This window comes from Vipera ursinii (assembly GCF_947247035.1).
Source record: "Vipera ursinii genome assembly, chromosome: 5".
Taxonomy (NCBI): domain Eukaryota; kingdom Metazoa; phylum Chordata; class Lepidosauria; order Squamata; family Viperidae; genus Vipera; species Vipera ursinii.
The window spans coordinates 3521013-3538512 of NC_139518.1; the positions used below are offsets into that span (position 1 = coordinate 3521013).

Consider the following 17500-nt stretch of genomic DNA (forward strand, 5'->3'; position numbering starts at 1 on the left):
AGAAAAAGTAATGATAAATTCCTTTATGATTAGATCCTCCATTTGTAGTGCAGTAAATTAGCAATATAAAAATGAGTTGTGCTGCAGTCTAACGCTTTAGTACGTGACTGTGGTTTGTTTGTTCATAAACGACCCAAGGTTGATGAAAATATAGGTAGTCCTCGACTTAACGACCACAATGGAGCCAAAATTTCTGTTGCTAAGCAAGACATTTGTTAAGTGCGTTTTGCCTCATCTTGTGACCTTTCTTGACACCGTTGTTAAGCGAATGATTGCAGACACACAGCTGTTAAGCTATTCTGTTTTAACCCACAGAGCTTTGCTTGTCAGAAAGTCGCAAAAGGGGATCACAGGACCCCGGGAAACACTGTGACTGTCATAAATAAATGTGAGTCAGTTGCCAACTGTCTTGAGTTTTGATCATGTGACCCTGGGGAATGCTGCGACGGTTGTAAGTGTGGAAAAACAGCCGTAAGCCACTGTTTTCAGCGAAGTTGTAACCTTGAATGGTCCCTAAACGAACTGTTGTAAGTCGGGGACTGCCTGTAAATGGGACAATTTTATGCACGTAGACTGGGAGGCAGTTGTTTGTTACAGGATGCATGATACGGCTTTTGTTATCTGATGGCATTAGCATAATATTCCTGAGACCGGCTTCAAGCATATCATAACAAAGGGGAATTGAGACTTCTTCTGTCTCATTATAAAGAGAATAAATAGTGTGTGGAGTTGAAAGCAAAAATGCTCACCGGTCATTAAAATAAAACCCCAAAAGGATGAAAGCTGGACTTCCGTTGTCCGGCCCCTGGTACATGGTTATCAATTTTACCTTTTAGCAAGGCCTGTATTTTATTCCTATTAATATGAATAGATGGATGGATGGATGGAATGGAATGGAATGCAGCTGGAAGGGACCTTGAAGGTCTTCTAGTCCAGCCCCCTGCTCAAGCAGGAGAACCTATACTGCCCCAGACAGGTGAATGTCCAGTCTCTTCTTGAAAATCTCCAGTGATGGAGCGCCCACAATTTCTGGTGTCAAGCTGTTCCACTGGTTAATTGTCCTCACCGTCAGGAAGTTTCTCCTTAATTCCAGGTTGCTTCTCTCTTTGATCAGCTTCCATCCATTGTTTCTTGTCCTTCTCTCTGGTGCTTTGGTGAACAGCCTGCCCCCCTGTGCCTTGTGGCAGCCCCTCAGATACTGGTATAACTGCTGTCATGTCTCCCCTGTTCCTTCATTTCTTTAGACTAGCCCAGGGGTAGGCAACCTCGGCTCTTTTATGACTCATGGACTTCAACTCCCAGAATTCCTGAGCCAGCTTGGCTGGCTCAGGAATTCTGGGAGTTGAAGTCCATGAGTCATAAAAGAGCCGAGGTTGCCTACCCCTGGACTAGCCAAACCCAAGTCCTGCAGCTGTTCTTTGTATGTTTTGGTCTCCAGGCCTTGGATCATCTTAGTTGCTCTTCTCTGAATTTTTTTCCCCAAACTCTCAACATTTTTGTGATGTGGTGACCAAAATTGGCTGCAGTATTCCAGGTGTGGCCTTACTAGGGCTTTGTAAAGCGGTAATAATACTTCACGTGATCTTGATTCTATGCCTCTGTTTATACAACCCAGGACTGTATTAGCTTTTTTGGTTGCTGCTGCACACTGCTGGCTCATAGTGAAATGATCATCTATATATTTATATTTATATTTATATTTATATTTATATTTATTAAACGTATATACCGCCCTTCTCCCGTAGGACCCAGGGCGGTTCACAAGGCAATTAAAACAACATTACAATACAAAAATTAATAGCAATTAAAATAGATTAAATTTTCCTTGATTAAAATCTAAAACCCGTATATCTCTGATTAAAAACCTAATTACAATAAGTTAAAAAAATTAAAAAATCCTCAGTCCTGGCCGGAAAGCTCAAAGAGCCAGGTCTTCAGGTCCCGGCGGAACGAACGAAAATCTGGGGCAGTCCTGAGCTCTACGGGTAACTGGTTCCAGAGGGCAGGCGTGCTAACAGAAAGGCCCTACCCCTGGGTGTTACCCGCCGGCAATCCTTTGCCGGCAGCACCCTAAGAAGGCCCTCCCTGTGGGAGCGCACAGGACGAAGGGAACCTGATGCCGGTAGCAGGTGTTCCCTCAGATATCCCGCACCCAAGCCATTCAGGGCTTTATAGGTCATCACCAGCGCCTTGAATCTCACCCGGAGGGCAACCGGAAGCCAATGCAGCTCATGGAGCAGAGGTGTTACATGGGAGTAACGGGAAACCCCCATCACAACTCGCGCGGCTGCATTCTGCATCAGTTGAAGCCTCCGAGTGGTCCTCAAGGGCAGCCCCATGTAGAGAGCATTGCAATAGTCTAACCGGGAGGTCACGAGCGCATGAGTGACTGTGCGCAAGGCATCTCGGTCCAGATAGGGCCGCAACTGGCGCACCAGGCGAACCTGGGCAAAAGCCCCCCTGGTCACGGCTCCTATATGATCTTCAAGGCTGAGCCGCGAATCCAGGAGGACGCCCAAGTTGCGAGCCCTATTGACGGGGGGTAACACCTCACCCCCCCCCCCATCATTAAAGGTGGAATAGAATGGTTCACTCGAGATGCCGGTATGCACAGCCACTCAGTCTTGGCAGGATTGAGTCTGAGCCTGTTTCTCCCCATCCAAACCCGAACCGCCTCCAGGCAACGGGACATCACGTCGAGGGCATCACTGAGTTGGTTTGGGGTGGAAAGAAAAAGTTGGGTATCATCGGCGTACTGATGATACCCCACCCCAAAACCACGAATGATCTCACCCAGCGGCTTCATATAGATATTGAACAGGAGGGGAGAGAGGACCGACCCCTGAGGAACTCCACAAACGAGAGGCCTCGGGGCGGACCTCTGTCCTCCCGTCAACACCGACTGCGAGCGGCCCAGGAGATAGGAGAACCACTGCAAAACAGTGCCCCCCACTCCCAACCCCCTGAGACGTCGCAGCAGGATACCATGGTCGATGGTATCAAAAGCCGCTGAGAGATCTAATAGGACTAGGACAGAGGAACAACCCCTGTCCCTAGCCCTCCAGAGATCATTCACCAGCGCGACCAATGCCGTCTCCGTGCTGTATCTATCTATCTATCGATAGATAGATAGATAGATAGATAGATAGATAGATAGATAGATAGATAGATAGATAACCTGGAGAGTGCATTTTGTGTGCTGCCTGCATCCCGTGGATGTGATTTTGCTTGTTTGTGTGGACCGGTTGCTGGTATGCCGCGGTCCGGTACCGGTCCACAGACTGGGGTTTGGGGACCCCTGCCCTAGTCCACACATCTTAAAACTGACACAGCCTTAAGGTTGTTCCTCTGCATTTAGCACCGCATCTCCTTTGAGCTTATATAGCAAAACTAAAGAACGAATGGACGTAGTCCTCGATTTACAACGGTGGGTTCTGTGACCGTTTACAACGGCACTGCCAAAAAAGTGACTTAGGACCGTTTTTCCACACTTACGACCGCTGCGGCCTGCCTCTGGTCCCGTGGTCCAAATTCAGACGCTAGTCAACTGACTCCTATTTACGACGGTTCCAATGTTCCCGGGGTCACCTGATTCCCCTTTTGCGACCTTCTGACAAGCAACGTCAAGGGCGGGCGGGGGGGGGAGAGGGGAAGCCAGGACCGCTTAACAGCCGCGTCCGTAGCTTAACAACTGCACTGATTCAGAAAAGTTGTTTAAATGGAGCAACCCTCCCTTTCACGCCGGTCTTGCTTAGCCCTGGAGTTGGGCTCAACGGTGGCCGTAAGTTGAGGACTCCCCGTAACGGTTTGTCGGCAGGTCAGGACGAGAGTGGAACTCATGTAGGGTGAACGATGTATAGCGTCTCTTTATATTTGTGCTCCTTTTCAGCCAGTAGTGTCTTGGGAGTATGGAGCCGCGCGGGGGTGTCCACAGCCCCGCTGCCCATCCCGGCAAAGACGGGCCCGGCCGGCCGTACAAGAACGCTTACGCCAGGCTTGTGCAGAAGCACCACAGTGGCCGCTTCCGCTCCTACCTGAACCACATCGCCCAGAAGCTGCAGCTGGAGGGGAACCTCTTCCAGGACTTGGGTCCCGAGGTGGAGCCGTCTCCCAAAAGGGGACCCGGGAGAGAAGCCCCGGGGAAGAACGGCACGAAGCCAGCCCGGGGACCACCCGCTGGAACCTTGCAGTTCCTGCAGCCGGAGCTCAGAAACTTTGAGGGGCTGCGAAGCAGCAAAGAGGAGCCTACGGTCAGCGGCCAGCAGCCCCGCCAAGGAACTCCTGGTGCTGGGAAGAGAGCGGAGGAAGAGGAGGAGGAGGAGGAGGAAGAGGAGGAGGAGGAGGAGGAGGCGACAGCAGCAGCAGCAGCAGCAGAAGAGGAGGTCCTTCCTAATCGACCTGCAGATCCATTAGGCTTCTTGAGAACCAAGCTTCACCGAGAGGGCGGGCAGGAGGTGTTGTCCAGACCGCCGCAGAAGACCCCCAGCTCTGGAGACAGGAGCAAAGTGGAGCTTTGGAAAGACAAAGGCAGCAGCCCTTTGGCTCCCATGGATGGCAGCGGCGTCTGTCTGCCGGCAGGACCACCAAGCCTGGAGCTGCCTTCCGCATCGCCTTGGCAGATCTATGGTGAGTTGATGGCGTCTCGAGCGGCTGCCAAGATTTATTGGTTTGGGTGAGAAGCCCTGGCTGTCCAGAGCCTAGTTGGGGACCCACCATTGTTGCTGTGATTGTGCCGTGGGGTTTGCTTAACGGCTGCGCAGCACGGAGGCTCTCAGCCACTCTTCCAGCTGGGCGATTGAGAGGAATCTAATCGAAGAGGCTGTTTGTAGCTCGGGGTTGAACTGGGCAGTCCTTGGTGGTCTCTGAGCTGGGTGGTTTTCTTGCAGACGTTTTGTTACCCAGCTGGGTAACGCCATCAGTGCTAGAAGGGAATGGGAGGAGGAGGAGGAGGAGGAGGAGGAGGAGAAGGAGGAATGTGGGGTCCTTGGTGGTCTCTGAGCTGGGTGGTTTTCTTGCAGACGTTTTGTTACCCAGCTGGGTAACGCCATCAGTGCTAGAAGGGAATGGGAGGAGGAGGAGGAGGAGGAGAAGGAGGAATGTGGGGTCCTTGGTGGTCTCTGAGCTGGGTGGTTTTCTTGCAGACGTTTTGTTACCCAGCTGGGTAACGCCATCAGTGCTAGAAGGGAATGGGAGGAGGAGGAGGAGGAGGAGGAGAAGGAGGATGTGGGGTCCTTGGTGGTCTCTGAGCTGGGTGGTTTTCTTGCAGACGTTTTGTTACCCAGCTGGGTAACGCCATCAGTGCTAGAAGGGAATGGGAGGAGGAGGAGGAGGAGGAGGAGGAGGAGGAGGAGGAGGAATGTGGGGTCCTTGGTGCTCTCTGAGCTGGGTGGTTTTCTTGCAGACATTTCATGACCCAACTAGGTAACACCATCAGTGCTGGAAGGGAAGAGGAGGAGGAGGAGGAGGAGGAGGAGGAGGAGGAGGAGGAGGAGGAGGAGGAGGAGGACTATGGGATCCTTGATGCTCTTTGATCTTGGTGGTTTTTCTGCAGACGTTTCATTGCCCAACTAGGTAACACCATCAGTGCTAGTAGGAAGTTGGGTTTGCTGCCTGTTTGTATGTTCAAGTAGTTCCTGACTTACGACTGAAATTGGGATTGGCTCCATAAGTTGAGGACTACGTCTACCAGATTGGCAAAGCCAGTGTCAAGCAAAAAAAAAAAAAAAACAAAGCAGGGGAGAGAAAGGTTGCCAGAGTTGACCACTTTCGGGCGGGTGGGCGCGCCAGACCTGTGGAACCGCTTGCCGGTTGAGCTCCGGATGGCCCCCGACCTTCGCTCCTTCCGGCGGGATCTAAAAACTTACTTATTTGAGCAATCCAGCCTGGTTTGATGGGTTTGGGGGGTTGGGGTTTTTAACATGGCTTTAATTATTGTATATATCGGGCATAATATTTAATAGTTTTTTTAACTTTTGTACTTTGTTTTTTTTAATATTTATTGCCCTGTACACCGCCCTGAGTCCTTCGGGAGAAGGGCGGTATAAAAATTTAATAAATATAAATATAAATAAGTAAGAGGCCAGGATTTGGCGCATGGATTTTTGTGCCACAGTCTTCGCCATCCAGTCCATCTTCAGGGACTTCCTGTCACTCTGGTAATGAGCAGTCAAAAAACCTTCAATAGAAGGGAATCTCTGCAGTTCAGGGTTGAACTGCGGATTCCTTGGTGCTCTCTGAGCTTGGTAGGTTTCTTGCAGACGTTTTTTTTTTTTTTAACCCAGCTAAGTAACACCGTCAGTGCTAGAAGGGAATGGGGTTGGCGAGGAGGAAGGAAGGGAAGCAGGAGGAAGGCAGAGGAGGACAATTGTGGGGTCCTGGGTGCCCTCTGAGCTGGGTGGTTTTCTTGCAGACGTTTCACTGCCCAACTAGGTAACATCATCAGTGCTTGGAGGAGGAGGAGGAGGAGGAGGAAGAGGAGGAGGAGGAGGAAGAGGAGGAGGACTGTGGTGCTCTCTGAGCTTGGTTGTTTTTTTTTTTTGCAGACATTTCATTACCCAACTATGTAACATCATCAGTGCTAGAAGGGAGAGGGGTTTCTGGAAAGGAGGAGGAGGAGGAGGAGGAGGAGGAGGAGGAGGAGGAGGAGGAGGAGGAGGAGGAGGAGGAAGAAAAAAAGGAAAGGTCTGTGGGGTCCTTGGTGCTCTCTGAGCTGGGTGGTTTTTTTGCAGATGTTTCATCACCCAACTATGTTACATCATCAGTGCTAGAAGGGATGAGGTTTGCGGAGTGGAGAGGAGGAGGAAGAGGAGGAGGAGGAGGAGGACGACGACTGTGGGGTCCTTGGTGCTCTCTGATCTTGGTTGTTTTCTTGCAGACCTTTCATTACCCAAACTAGGTAGCACCCTTAGTGTTAGAAGGGAGTGGGATTTGCAGGGAGGAGGAGGAGGAGGAGGAGGACTGTGGGCTCCTTGGTGCTCTCTGAGCTGGGTGGTTTTCTTGCAGACGTTTCATGACCCGACTAGGTAACATCATCAGTGCTAGAAGGGAGGGGGGTTTGCAGAGAGGAGGAGGAGGAAGAGGAGTAGGAGGAAGAGGAAGAAGATGGTGGTGATTGTGGGGTCCTTGGTTGTGGTTGAACTTGGTGGTTTTCTTGCAACCGAGAAAACGTTTTCGTTACCCATCTTGGTTATATCATCAGTGCTCGAGGAGGAATCTGTCCTCAATCCAGACCTGCTTATGAAAAATTGTGAGACTCGGAGATAGAATAGAATAATATAATAGGATAATGGACTAGAATAGAATAGAATAGAATAGAATAGAATAGAATAGAATAGAATAGAATAGAATAGAATAGAATAATATTAATAGAATAGAATGGAATAAATGATAATAGAATAATATTAATAGAATAGAATGGAGGAATAAATGATAATAGAATAATATTAATAGAATAGAATAGAGGAATAAATGATAACAATAGAATAGAATAGAATAGAATAGAATAGAATAGAATAGAATAGAATAGAATAGAATAATATTAATAGAATAGACTGGAGGAATAAATGATAATAGAATAATATTAATAGAATAGAATAGAGGAATAAATGATGAATAGAATAGAATAGAATAGAATAGAATAGAATAGAATAGAATAGAGCTGGAAGGGACCTTGGAGGTCTTCTAGTCCAGCCCCCAACTCAAGCAGGAGAACCTATACCACCTCCGACAAATGACTCTCTAGCCTCTTCTTAAAAATCTCCAGTGATGGAGCGCCCACGATTTCTGGAGGCAACTTCTGTTCCACTGGTTGATTGTCCTCACTGTCAGGAAGTTTCTCCTTAATTCCAGGTTGCTTCTCTCCTTGGTCAGTTTCCATCTGTTGTTTCTCGTCCTTCCCTCTGGTGCTCTGGTGAACAACCTGACCCCTCTTCCTCTTTGTGGCAGCCCCTCAGATCCTGGAACACTGCTATCATTCCCCCCCTAGCCCCCAGCCCTTCTTTTCTCTAGACTGGTCATACCGAATTCCTCAACCATTCTTCATACTGTGTCTTTGTCTCCAGGCCCTTAACCTTCTTAGCTGCCCTTCTTGGTACTTTTCCCAAAGTCTCAACATCTTTTTTGTGATACGGTGACCAAAATTGGCTGCAGTGTTCCAGGCGTGGCCTGACTAGGGTTTTGTCAAGCGGTACTTATAACTCCGTGTGATCTTGATTCTATGTTTATACAACCCGGGATTGTATTAGCTTTTTTGGCGGCTGCTGCACAGGGCTGGCTCGTAGTCAAGTGATCGTCCACTGGGACTCCAAGGACTACAGATCTCGCCCGATCTGTAGTTTCGCCTTTTGATTTTTCCTGCCTAAATGTAAGACTTTGCTTTTCTCCACGTTCAAACTTATTTTGTTGGCTAGGAAGCCTCTCAAAGTGGCCGGCAAGTGCCTGCTCTTACGTTTAGCCCTGCCAACAACCACAGTTGTGTATCTTCTCCGGTGAAAGAGATTGCGGGATTTGCAGTGGGGAAGAATACGGGATGAGAATAGTACATACGACCGCCTTGAGGTTCATAAAATTAAGGTGGCATTTAATTCTAGTCCAAGGAGCATCAAGGGCCAAAGAGGGTGGGATCTCGGGATCCGTTGGCTTCCGAGCGAACAGCCCCTCTTTCGGCTTGGTTTGATTTTCCCATAAGGTCCCTCACAGCTGCCAAATTCTGGGACGTGATTTCCACCACATCTTCCACTTACCTTCGAAGTTACGACGGCAGCGACAAACAAGCCGTTTTCCACACTGGCGACCGTTGGAGCGTGCCCGCCGTCACGCGATCAAAATTTGGACCCTCGGCAACTGGCGTGTACTTAACGACAGTTGCCCCGTCTCGGAGTCAGGTGATCCCGGTTTGCCAACTTCCCGGCCAGCTTCCGACAGGCAAAGTCAGCGGGGGAAACCAGACTCGCTTTAGCAACTCCGAGATTCGCTTAACAACCGCAGCGATTGGTTTTAACAACGGCGGGAAGAAAGGGGAACAAAATGGGGGGCAAAGCTCGCTCGAGAACCGTCTCGCTTAGCAGCAGAAATTTTGGGTCCAGCTGTGGTTTTAAGTCCAGGGACTGCCCGGGAATCGCCTCTCACTTGAATTTGTCCCCAAATGAAAGGTCAAATAAGGACAGGGACCCAGAAACCTTTGCATGGGACATGCTCCATGCAAGTGCATCAGAGCAGCCCCCCCTCCCCCCCCTCAATTCACGACATTTGCTTCTCCTTTGAGTCCGCAGCCGGTCGAAATGTGTGGAGGCGGAGTTTGGGTTTTACAAGTCCACCTTGGGATGGGTGGAACAACCTCATGTTTTGTGTCTTTCTGTCGGGGAGTCACCTGCGCAGATTAACCCGGGTGTGAGGTGGATGACTCTTTAGTTTGCTCCGTTGCCTCCGGTGCTTCCTAGGTAGCTAAAGAATGGAATAGAATACTTTATTTGGCCAAGGGGGATTGGACAGACAAGGGAGGTCTCAGGGTACACACCAAGCAACGGAGTGATAACTACTATAATATGATGCCAACAAAGGGGGTAGTAGAGACGATGAGAAGGTTAATGATAATTCTGTCTGCCTGTCTGTCCAGCTGTCTATCTATAATACAGAATATAGCATGGAATGGAAAACAGAACAGAACAGAACAGAATAGAATAGAATTACAGAACAGAATAGAATAGAATAGAATAGAATAGAATAGAATAGAATAGAATAGAATAGAATAATTAGAATAGAATAATTAAAATAGAATGGAATAGATTAGAATTACAGAATAGAATAGAATAGAGAATAGTATATAGAATAGTATAGAATAGAATATAGAATAGAATGGAATAGAATAGAAAAGAGAAAAGGAATAGAATACAATAATTAGAATAGAATAGAATAGAGAATAGATTAGAATTACAGAATAGAATAGAATAGAGAATAGATTAGAATTACAGAATAGAATAGAATCGAGAAAAGGAATAGAATAGAATAGAATAGAATAAGAATAGGAGAGAGAATAGGATAGAATAGAATAATTAGAATAGAATAGAATAGAATAGCTTTATTTTGCCAAGTGTGATTAGACACACAAGGAATTTGTCTCCGATGCAGAAGCTCACAGTGTACATGGAAATGGCCGGTCCTCTGGAGCTGATTGACACCTCCTTTCCCTTCTCTGACTTTTGTCCCTATGGAAAGGCTGATTTCACCTGCGGCCAGATCCATCCATCAGTCGGTCTGACACCTCATCTGTGTATGGAGATTCTCAGTCATCCAGGTGGTGGTTGTCCCAAAAGTGCTTTTTCAAAGGGCAACTGGACTTTGTTTTTCCTTGAAGACCTTTCGCTTCTCATCCAGGAAGCTTCTTCAGTTTTGACTGAATGTTGAGGAGAATGGAAGTATTTGTCCTGAGGGCAGGACCAGAAGGAATGGATGGAAACGAATCAAGGGAAGAAGCAACCTAGAACGAAGGAGAAACTTCCTGACAATTAGAACAATTAACCAGTGGAACTCCTTGCCTCCAGAAGCTGTGAATGCTCCAACACTGGAAGTCTTTAAGAAGAGACTGGACGGCCATTTGTCTGAAATGGTGTAGGGCAGACATGTCAAACACAAGGCCCGGGGGCCAGATCCGGCACGCGAAGTGGTTTCATGCGGCCCACAAAGCCATCCTGGAAACAGTGAGGGAACGACCCCCACTGCCTTGGCCCAGAGACCCTCCTTCTGCCAGAGACCCTCAGATCTGTCCCACTCCTGCCCAGGCCCCCACAGGCACTCTTGATACGAATGATGTAGAGCTGGCCACGCCCACCCATTAGGCCATATGGACTTTAGCCACGCCCACCCAGTAGGCCATGCCCACCCAGGCCACACCCACCTGGCCCCCTGAGGGCAACCGCAATGATGATGCGGCCCTCAATGAAATTGAGTTTGACACCCCTGGTGTAGGGTCTCCTGCCTGAGCAGGGGGTTGGACTAGAACAGTCCAACTAGACTCGCAGGCTGGATGCATGATAAAGAAACTGCGCCGACCCCATTCCCGGCAGTGGCAAAAAAAGTCGTGATACGTCATGACACGTCACGTGACATTGTGAGTTTGACACCCCTGGACTAGAAGATGATCTCCAAGGTCTCTTCCAACTATTCCATTCCATTCTTTATTCTATTCTATGCTGTTCTGTTCTGTTCCTTATTCTGTTCTGTTCCTTATTCTGTTCCTTATTCTATTCTATTCTATTCTATTCTATTCTATTCTATTCTATTCTATTCTATTCTATTCTATTCTATTCTATTCTATTCCATTCCATTCCACTCCACTCCACTCCACTCCACTCCACTCCACTCCACTCCACTCCACTCCACTCTACTCCATTCTATTCCTTATTCTATTCCCTTATTCTACTCTACTCTACTCTACTCTACTCTACTCTACTCTACACTACTCCTTATTCTATTCATTCTATTCCTTATTCCATTCCACTCACTCCACTCCACTCCACTCTACTCTACTCTACTCTACTCTACTCTACTCTACTCTACTCTACTCTACTCTACTCTACTCTATTCCATTCTATTCCCTATTCTATTCTACTCTACTCTATTCTATTCCTTATTCTTTTCCTTGTTCTATTCCTCTCCTCTCCTATTCATTTTCCTCGCAGCCATCTGGTCGTTGGCACTCCCTCTGAGAATCCTTGAGGCCACTTGGAAGCTTATCTCTGCAACAACCCATTGCACTATTCAGGTGACCCCGAGGGCGTAGATAAACCTCCAGGTGGCCTCCACAACCCTCAGAGAGAGTACCGAAGACCAGATGACTGCAAAGCATATAAATCCTTTCATCCTCCACCACCATTCAGTTAGAACTGAAGAAGCTTCTTGGGTGAGAAGTGAAACGTCTTCGAGGACGTTTGAAAAAGCGGCCTTTTGAAAAAGCCCCTTTGGGATGCCGCCCCGTCTTGTCTGCTTGCTTTCTCTCAAAGTTGCTCAAAAGCTGCCCGCGGTTTCCCCACCACCACCACCACTTGTCCAAAGCTAGCAAAGAAGCAATATCTTTTAACCGTGTTATTCCTTTCCTTTCCTTTTTTTTTTTAAAAAAAAACCAATTTCAACCCCCCCCCCCAGTCTGTTCTAAAACATCTCTGGATCTTTTTATAGCCCAGCGGGCCTTCCCTTCCGCCTGCCCGGAGTAGAAGGAGGGGGGGGGGAAACACACACACACACACCCGTTTACGGTGTCTTGCAGCAAGCAGGGGGTGGCAGATGTGTGGCAGCTGGATCAACATCTCTTGACATACGGGAAAGGAGGAGGCTTTGGAGGCAGGGAGAAGAGGTGGCCTGGGGGTCAGCAGCTGGGTGGAGCCGGTTCACGGAGAGTCCGGCCGAACTGCTGGTGGGCCTCCATCCCTCCTTCCCTGCCAATGCAGAGGTTGCAGCCCTGCCAGAGGCCCAGAGATTATTTGGATAAACGTTTAGCCCTCCTGCTACTAAATGGCTTTTGGGGCCAAATCTCCCTCCTCCGGCTGCCAAATAACGAACAGCATCTTTGGCTCTTGCGAATCTGGCTGGGGTTCACCCCGTCGGGCAGTCGGGCGCAGAGGCTCAAGGGGGTGGTGGTGGTGGTCTTCTGAAAGCGTTAAGGCACCCCGGCGCGGGCTGGCTTGGCTGCAAAAAAAAAAGGGGGTCCTCGACTTAACGACCACAATTCAATCCCCAGGTTTCCACAGCGGTTGAGTGAGTTTTGCGCCATTTCCTCGCCCCGGTCGTTAAGCGAATCGTTGCAGTCGTTCAGTTAGGAACCGGGGGGGGGCGCTAAGGGAACCTGGCCTCCCCCGTGGACTTTGCGCGTCAGGAGGCCGCAAAAGGGGAGACACGTGACTCTCGCCGTTAAGCGGAATCGCCGCTGCCGTGAAGTGAATCGTGCGGTCGTTAAGCGAATCTGGCATTCCCCTCCCCCCCCAATTGACTTTGCTTGCTGGAAGCTGGCTGGGAAGGTGACAAATGGCGATCACGTGACCCCGGGACGCTGCAGCTGTCATAAGTATGAACCAGCGGCCAAGCTGCTGAGGATGCTAGAATAGAATAGAATAGAAAACAGACAATAGAATAGAGAACAGACAATAGAACAGAACAGAACAGAACAGAATAGAATAGAAAGTGGAATGGAATAGAATGGAATAGAATAGAATAGAATAGAATAGAATAGAATAGAATAGAATAGAATAGAATAGAATAGAATAGAATAGAATAGGAGCTGGAAGGGACCTTGGAGGTCTTCTAGTCCAGCCCCTTGCTCAAGCAGGAGACTCTATACCAGGGGTCTTCAAACTTGCCCTTTTTATGACTTGTGGACTTCAATTCCCAGAATCCCTCAGCCAGGCACACTGGCTGAGGAATTCTGGGAGTTGAAGTCCACAAGTCATAAAACGGCCAAGTTTGAAGACCCCTGCTCTATACCATTTCAGACAGATGACTGTCGAATCTCTTCTTAAAAACCTCCACTGATGGGAGCGCTCACGATTTCTGGTGGCAAGCTGTTCCACTGGTCAATTGTCCTCACTGTCAGGAAGTTTCTCCTTAGTTCCAGGTTGCTTCTCTCCTGGATTAGTTTCCAACTATTGTTTCTTGTCTTGCCCTCTGGTGCTCTGGTGAACAACATGACCCCCCCCCCCTCTTTAAAGAGACATTGGTCAAGATGCTACCAAGGACTTAACGTGGTGACTCATTTGGAAAGTGTTCCAATTAACCACAGGTGCCTTTTAATCATCTGCGGAGGCATTTTTAATTATTAAATGCACAGCTCCGTACATCGCCCTCAATAATCACCATAATTGGTGGAGGTAACAGCCTGAGCAGCAGTTTTAAAATTTATATATTGTACCTGTAATTCCTGACAGGCTAATAATTAGTTTCCCTCCAGTTTCAAGAGGTGGACAAGGTAGCTTGTATAATAATAATAGCAATAATAACAACAACAAACGACAAAACAACAATAATGTCATATCAAAGGAATAATTGATATTTATTTTCTTTTATGTAATATATATACAAGACAAAGAAAAACAGAAATAGCAAATAAAGGGAAGGAATTACTATCCAGTTATTAAGGGAAGGTAATAATTATCCAATTATTTTTGAATGGCTATTATTATTATTATTATTATTATTATTATTATTATTATTATTATTATTATTATTATTATTATTATTATTATTAGAGATACTTGGTTGATACCTAGGATGCTGGCAGCAACCCGTGTCAACCATTACTGCCAGTCAGTTTGAATGTTCAGTTGACTGAGGTTCATGTTTAATGAATACAAGTTTTATAATAAAAAGTTGGCAGGGACCTTGGAGGCCATCTAGTCCAACCCCTGCTCAAACAGGAGACCCTAAAGTGGGGTAGGCAGCCTTGGCTCTTTTATGACGCGTGGAGCCACGCTAGCTCAGGAATTCTGGGAGTTGAAGTCCACGCGTCATAAAAGAGCCAAGTGGCTATCCAGTCTCTTCTTAAAAACCTCCAGTGATGGAGCGCCCATAACATCTGGATGGCTGAGGAATTCTGGGAGTTGAAGTCCAGAAGTCATCAAAGGGCCCAAGTTTGAAGACCCCTGGCCTACAATATCTACCGGTATAGGTATGTTTCTCAGTCTGGGCAGCTTGAAGACGGGCGGACTTCAACTCCCAGAATTCCCCAGCCACCCCTTGCTAAAAGATCCTTTTTTTTTTGGCAAACTCTGGGTTTTTGGTTTTTTTTTTTGGCTTCCAGAAGTGGAATCTTCTTGGATCTTCTACCACGGAGGCTACTTTTTGGCAGATAGCAACGAATGGGGTGGCCTGATATTGTTGTATCTTGATCTGAGCTAGGATCTGTTTGGAAGTTTCCCTCTTTGAAGTCTTCCCCCCCCATCTGGAGTCCACGTTTTTTTCCCCCTTTCGTGGCCCAGCGAGGTTGGCTCCCATCCCACGTTCCTGCAGCTTCTTGATAATGTTAGCAGCTGCAATGGCAGCAACGTGGAGCTGTGATTTTGTATTTCTTTGACCTTTTACCGATCTTGGCTCTTATCTTCTTCCTTCCCTCCTGGGGCAAATTCTCTCTGGCTTTCCCTTCTCCGCTTTTATTGTGCGCACTGTGCACGGCGAAAACAACACACCCTTATAGTGAGTCCTTTCCCGCATCCAAAGAAGCCGAGCAGCCGCTTATGAAATTGAAAACATCTGGGATGTGCTAATTAAACAGTCTGCTTGGGACATCACTCAAACCCAATTGATGCCTTTTCGTTTCGTAGGGGAACTAAGAACTACGTTTTCATTTCTTTTGCCATTTAAGGAGAACAGGTTACGTCAGGCATCGAAAGCAAATTGTCTGTTCTCCGGGCTACGGCAGCGTTTTTTCCTCAGCCTGGGCATCTTTTCAGAGGCGTGGACTTCAACTCCCAGAATTCCACTGGCCAGCATGTTGAAGTCCAGGCCTCTTAAAATTTACCTCAGGTTGCAAAAAACACTGAACTAGGGAATAAAGAACCGTGGATACCCCTTTTACATCCATGGCAAATTGGGAATTTATTTTGGGGGGGGGGGGAAACGTGGAGGGATCCAATGCACAGGTAGTCCTCGGCTTAGAACGTTTCATTTAGTGACCGTTCGAAGTTCCAACGGCCCTGAAGAAAGTGACGTGTGACCAATCCTCGCATGCACAAACGTTGCAGCCTCCCCTTGGTCCTCGGATCAAAATTCGGACGCTTGGCCACTGACTCGTACTTATGTCCGCGGCGGCGTCCCCTTTTGTGACCTCCTGACAAGCAAAGTCAATGGGGAAGCCGCCGGATTCACTTAACGACCGTGTGACTAACTGAACAACTGCAGCGTTTCACTTCACAACTGTGGCTCAGAAAGTCGTAAAATGGGGCAAAGTTCATTTAACAAATGTTTAAACTTGGCAAGAAAAATGTGGGGCTCAGTGGCGGTCGTAAGTCGAGGACTACCTGGACCTTTGGCTGCATCCATACAGGTGGTCCTTACAGCCATTCGTTTAGTGACGGCTCAAAGTTAGAGCGGCACTTGAAAAAAAGCGACTTATGATCATTTTTCACACTTGCAGCGTCCCCATGGTCACATGATCGAAATTCAGGGACCTTGGAGGTCTTCTAGTCCAGCCCCCTCCTCAAGCAGGAGAACCTATACCATCTCAGACAAGTGACTGTCCAGTCTCTTCTTAAAAACCTCCAGTGATGGAGCGCCCACGATTTCTGGTGGCAAGCTGTTCCACTGGTTAATTGTCCTCACTGTCAGGAAGTTTCTCCTTAATTTAATTTAATTTTAATTTTAATTTTAATTCCAGGTTGCTTCTCTCTTTGGTCAGTTCCTCCCCTCTCTGGTGCTTTGGAGAATAACGTGACCCCCTCTTTGTGGCAGCCCCTCAAATTCTGGAAGGTTGCTATCGTGTCTCCCCTGTTCCTTCTTTTCTTTAGACTAGCCAAACCCAAATTCTGCAGCCGTTCTTCCTATGTTTTGGTCTCCAGGCCTTGGATCATCTTAGTTGCTCTTCTCTGCACTTTTCCCAAGGTCTCAACATCTTTTTTGTGATATGGTCAACCAAAACAGGCTGCAGTATTCCAGGTGTGGCCTCGCTAGGGTTTCATAAAGCGCTGCTAATACTTGGCAACTGACTCATATTTATGACAGTCGCAGTGTGCCCGGGGGGTCACGTCATCCCCTTTTGCGACCTTCTGACAAGCAAAGTCGGTGGAGTAGCCGGATTCACTTAACAACCTTATTGTCAACTTAACAACTGCAGCGATTCGCTTGTCAACTGTGGCAAGAGAGGCTGTAAAATAAGGGGGGCCCAAATCTCACTTAAAAACTGTCTCGCTTAGCAGCAGAAATGTCGTACGTTACGGTCGTAAGTCGAGGACTATCTGTAGTTACGGGCTGGCCTTGGTAAGAAGTGGATGGCGAGCATTTTGATAGGAAGCTTACTCAACCAGAGGTCCCCCAACCTTTTGGGCCCCAGGTACCGGTTCCGTGGAGAGAGGTTTTTCCGCGGACCGGAGAGTGCGTGGTTTTGTGTGCTGCCTGCATCCCGCGGATGGGCCTTTGCTTGTTTGTGCGGACCAGTTGCTGGCATGCCGCGGCCCGGTACCGGTCCACTGATCGGGGGTTGGACACCCCTGTACTAAACAATGAGAAACTGCCCTTTAAAAAATAAATAAATAAATAAATAAAATCCAACAAGAATTGCTTGGAATCGAAAGGAACAATTCAAGGTTGTGACTCAACACCGTGGAAGTACAACTTTGTGAAAGGTGGGGCAATTTGTTACCCGAGAAATCAGATACCACTATTAGTGGCCTTGTGTGGTTCCTCTTTCCTTGGAGACCTATTTTGAAGACGTAAACAACCACAGCGCAAACACACCGAAAGTTCATTGACACCTAAAAACAACCCAGGTTTCAATGTCAAGGTTGTGAATGCTGACACACACAAA

At 47.8% G+C, this 17500-nt stretch overlaps 1 protein-coding gene across 1 annotated transcript in view; it reads left to right on the forward strand.

Moving 5' to 3' along the window:
• LOC310641622 (uncharacterized protein) overlaps positions 1-17500 on the forward strand; it is a gene marked incomplete at its 3' end in the record, with an annotated part of 45062 nt that overhangs the window by 1984 nt on the left and 25578 nt on the right. The window contains exon 2 of the mRNA XM_083364858.1: positions 3890-4626. Coding sequence (XP_083220984.1) covers positions 3909-4626 — 718 coding nt within the window. The 5' untranslated portion in view covers positions 3890-3908. The remainder of the gene's footprint in view (positions 1-3889; positions 4627-17500) is intronic.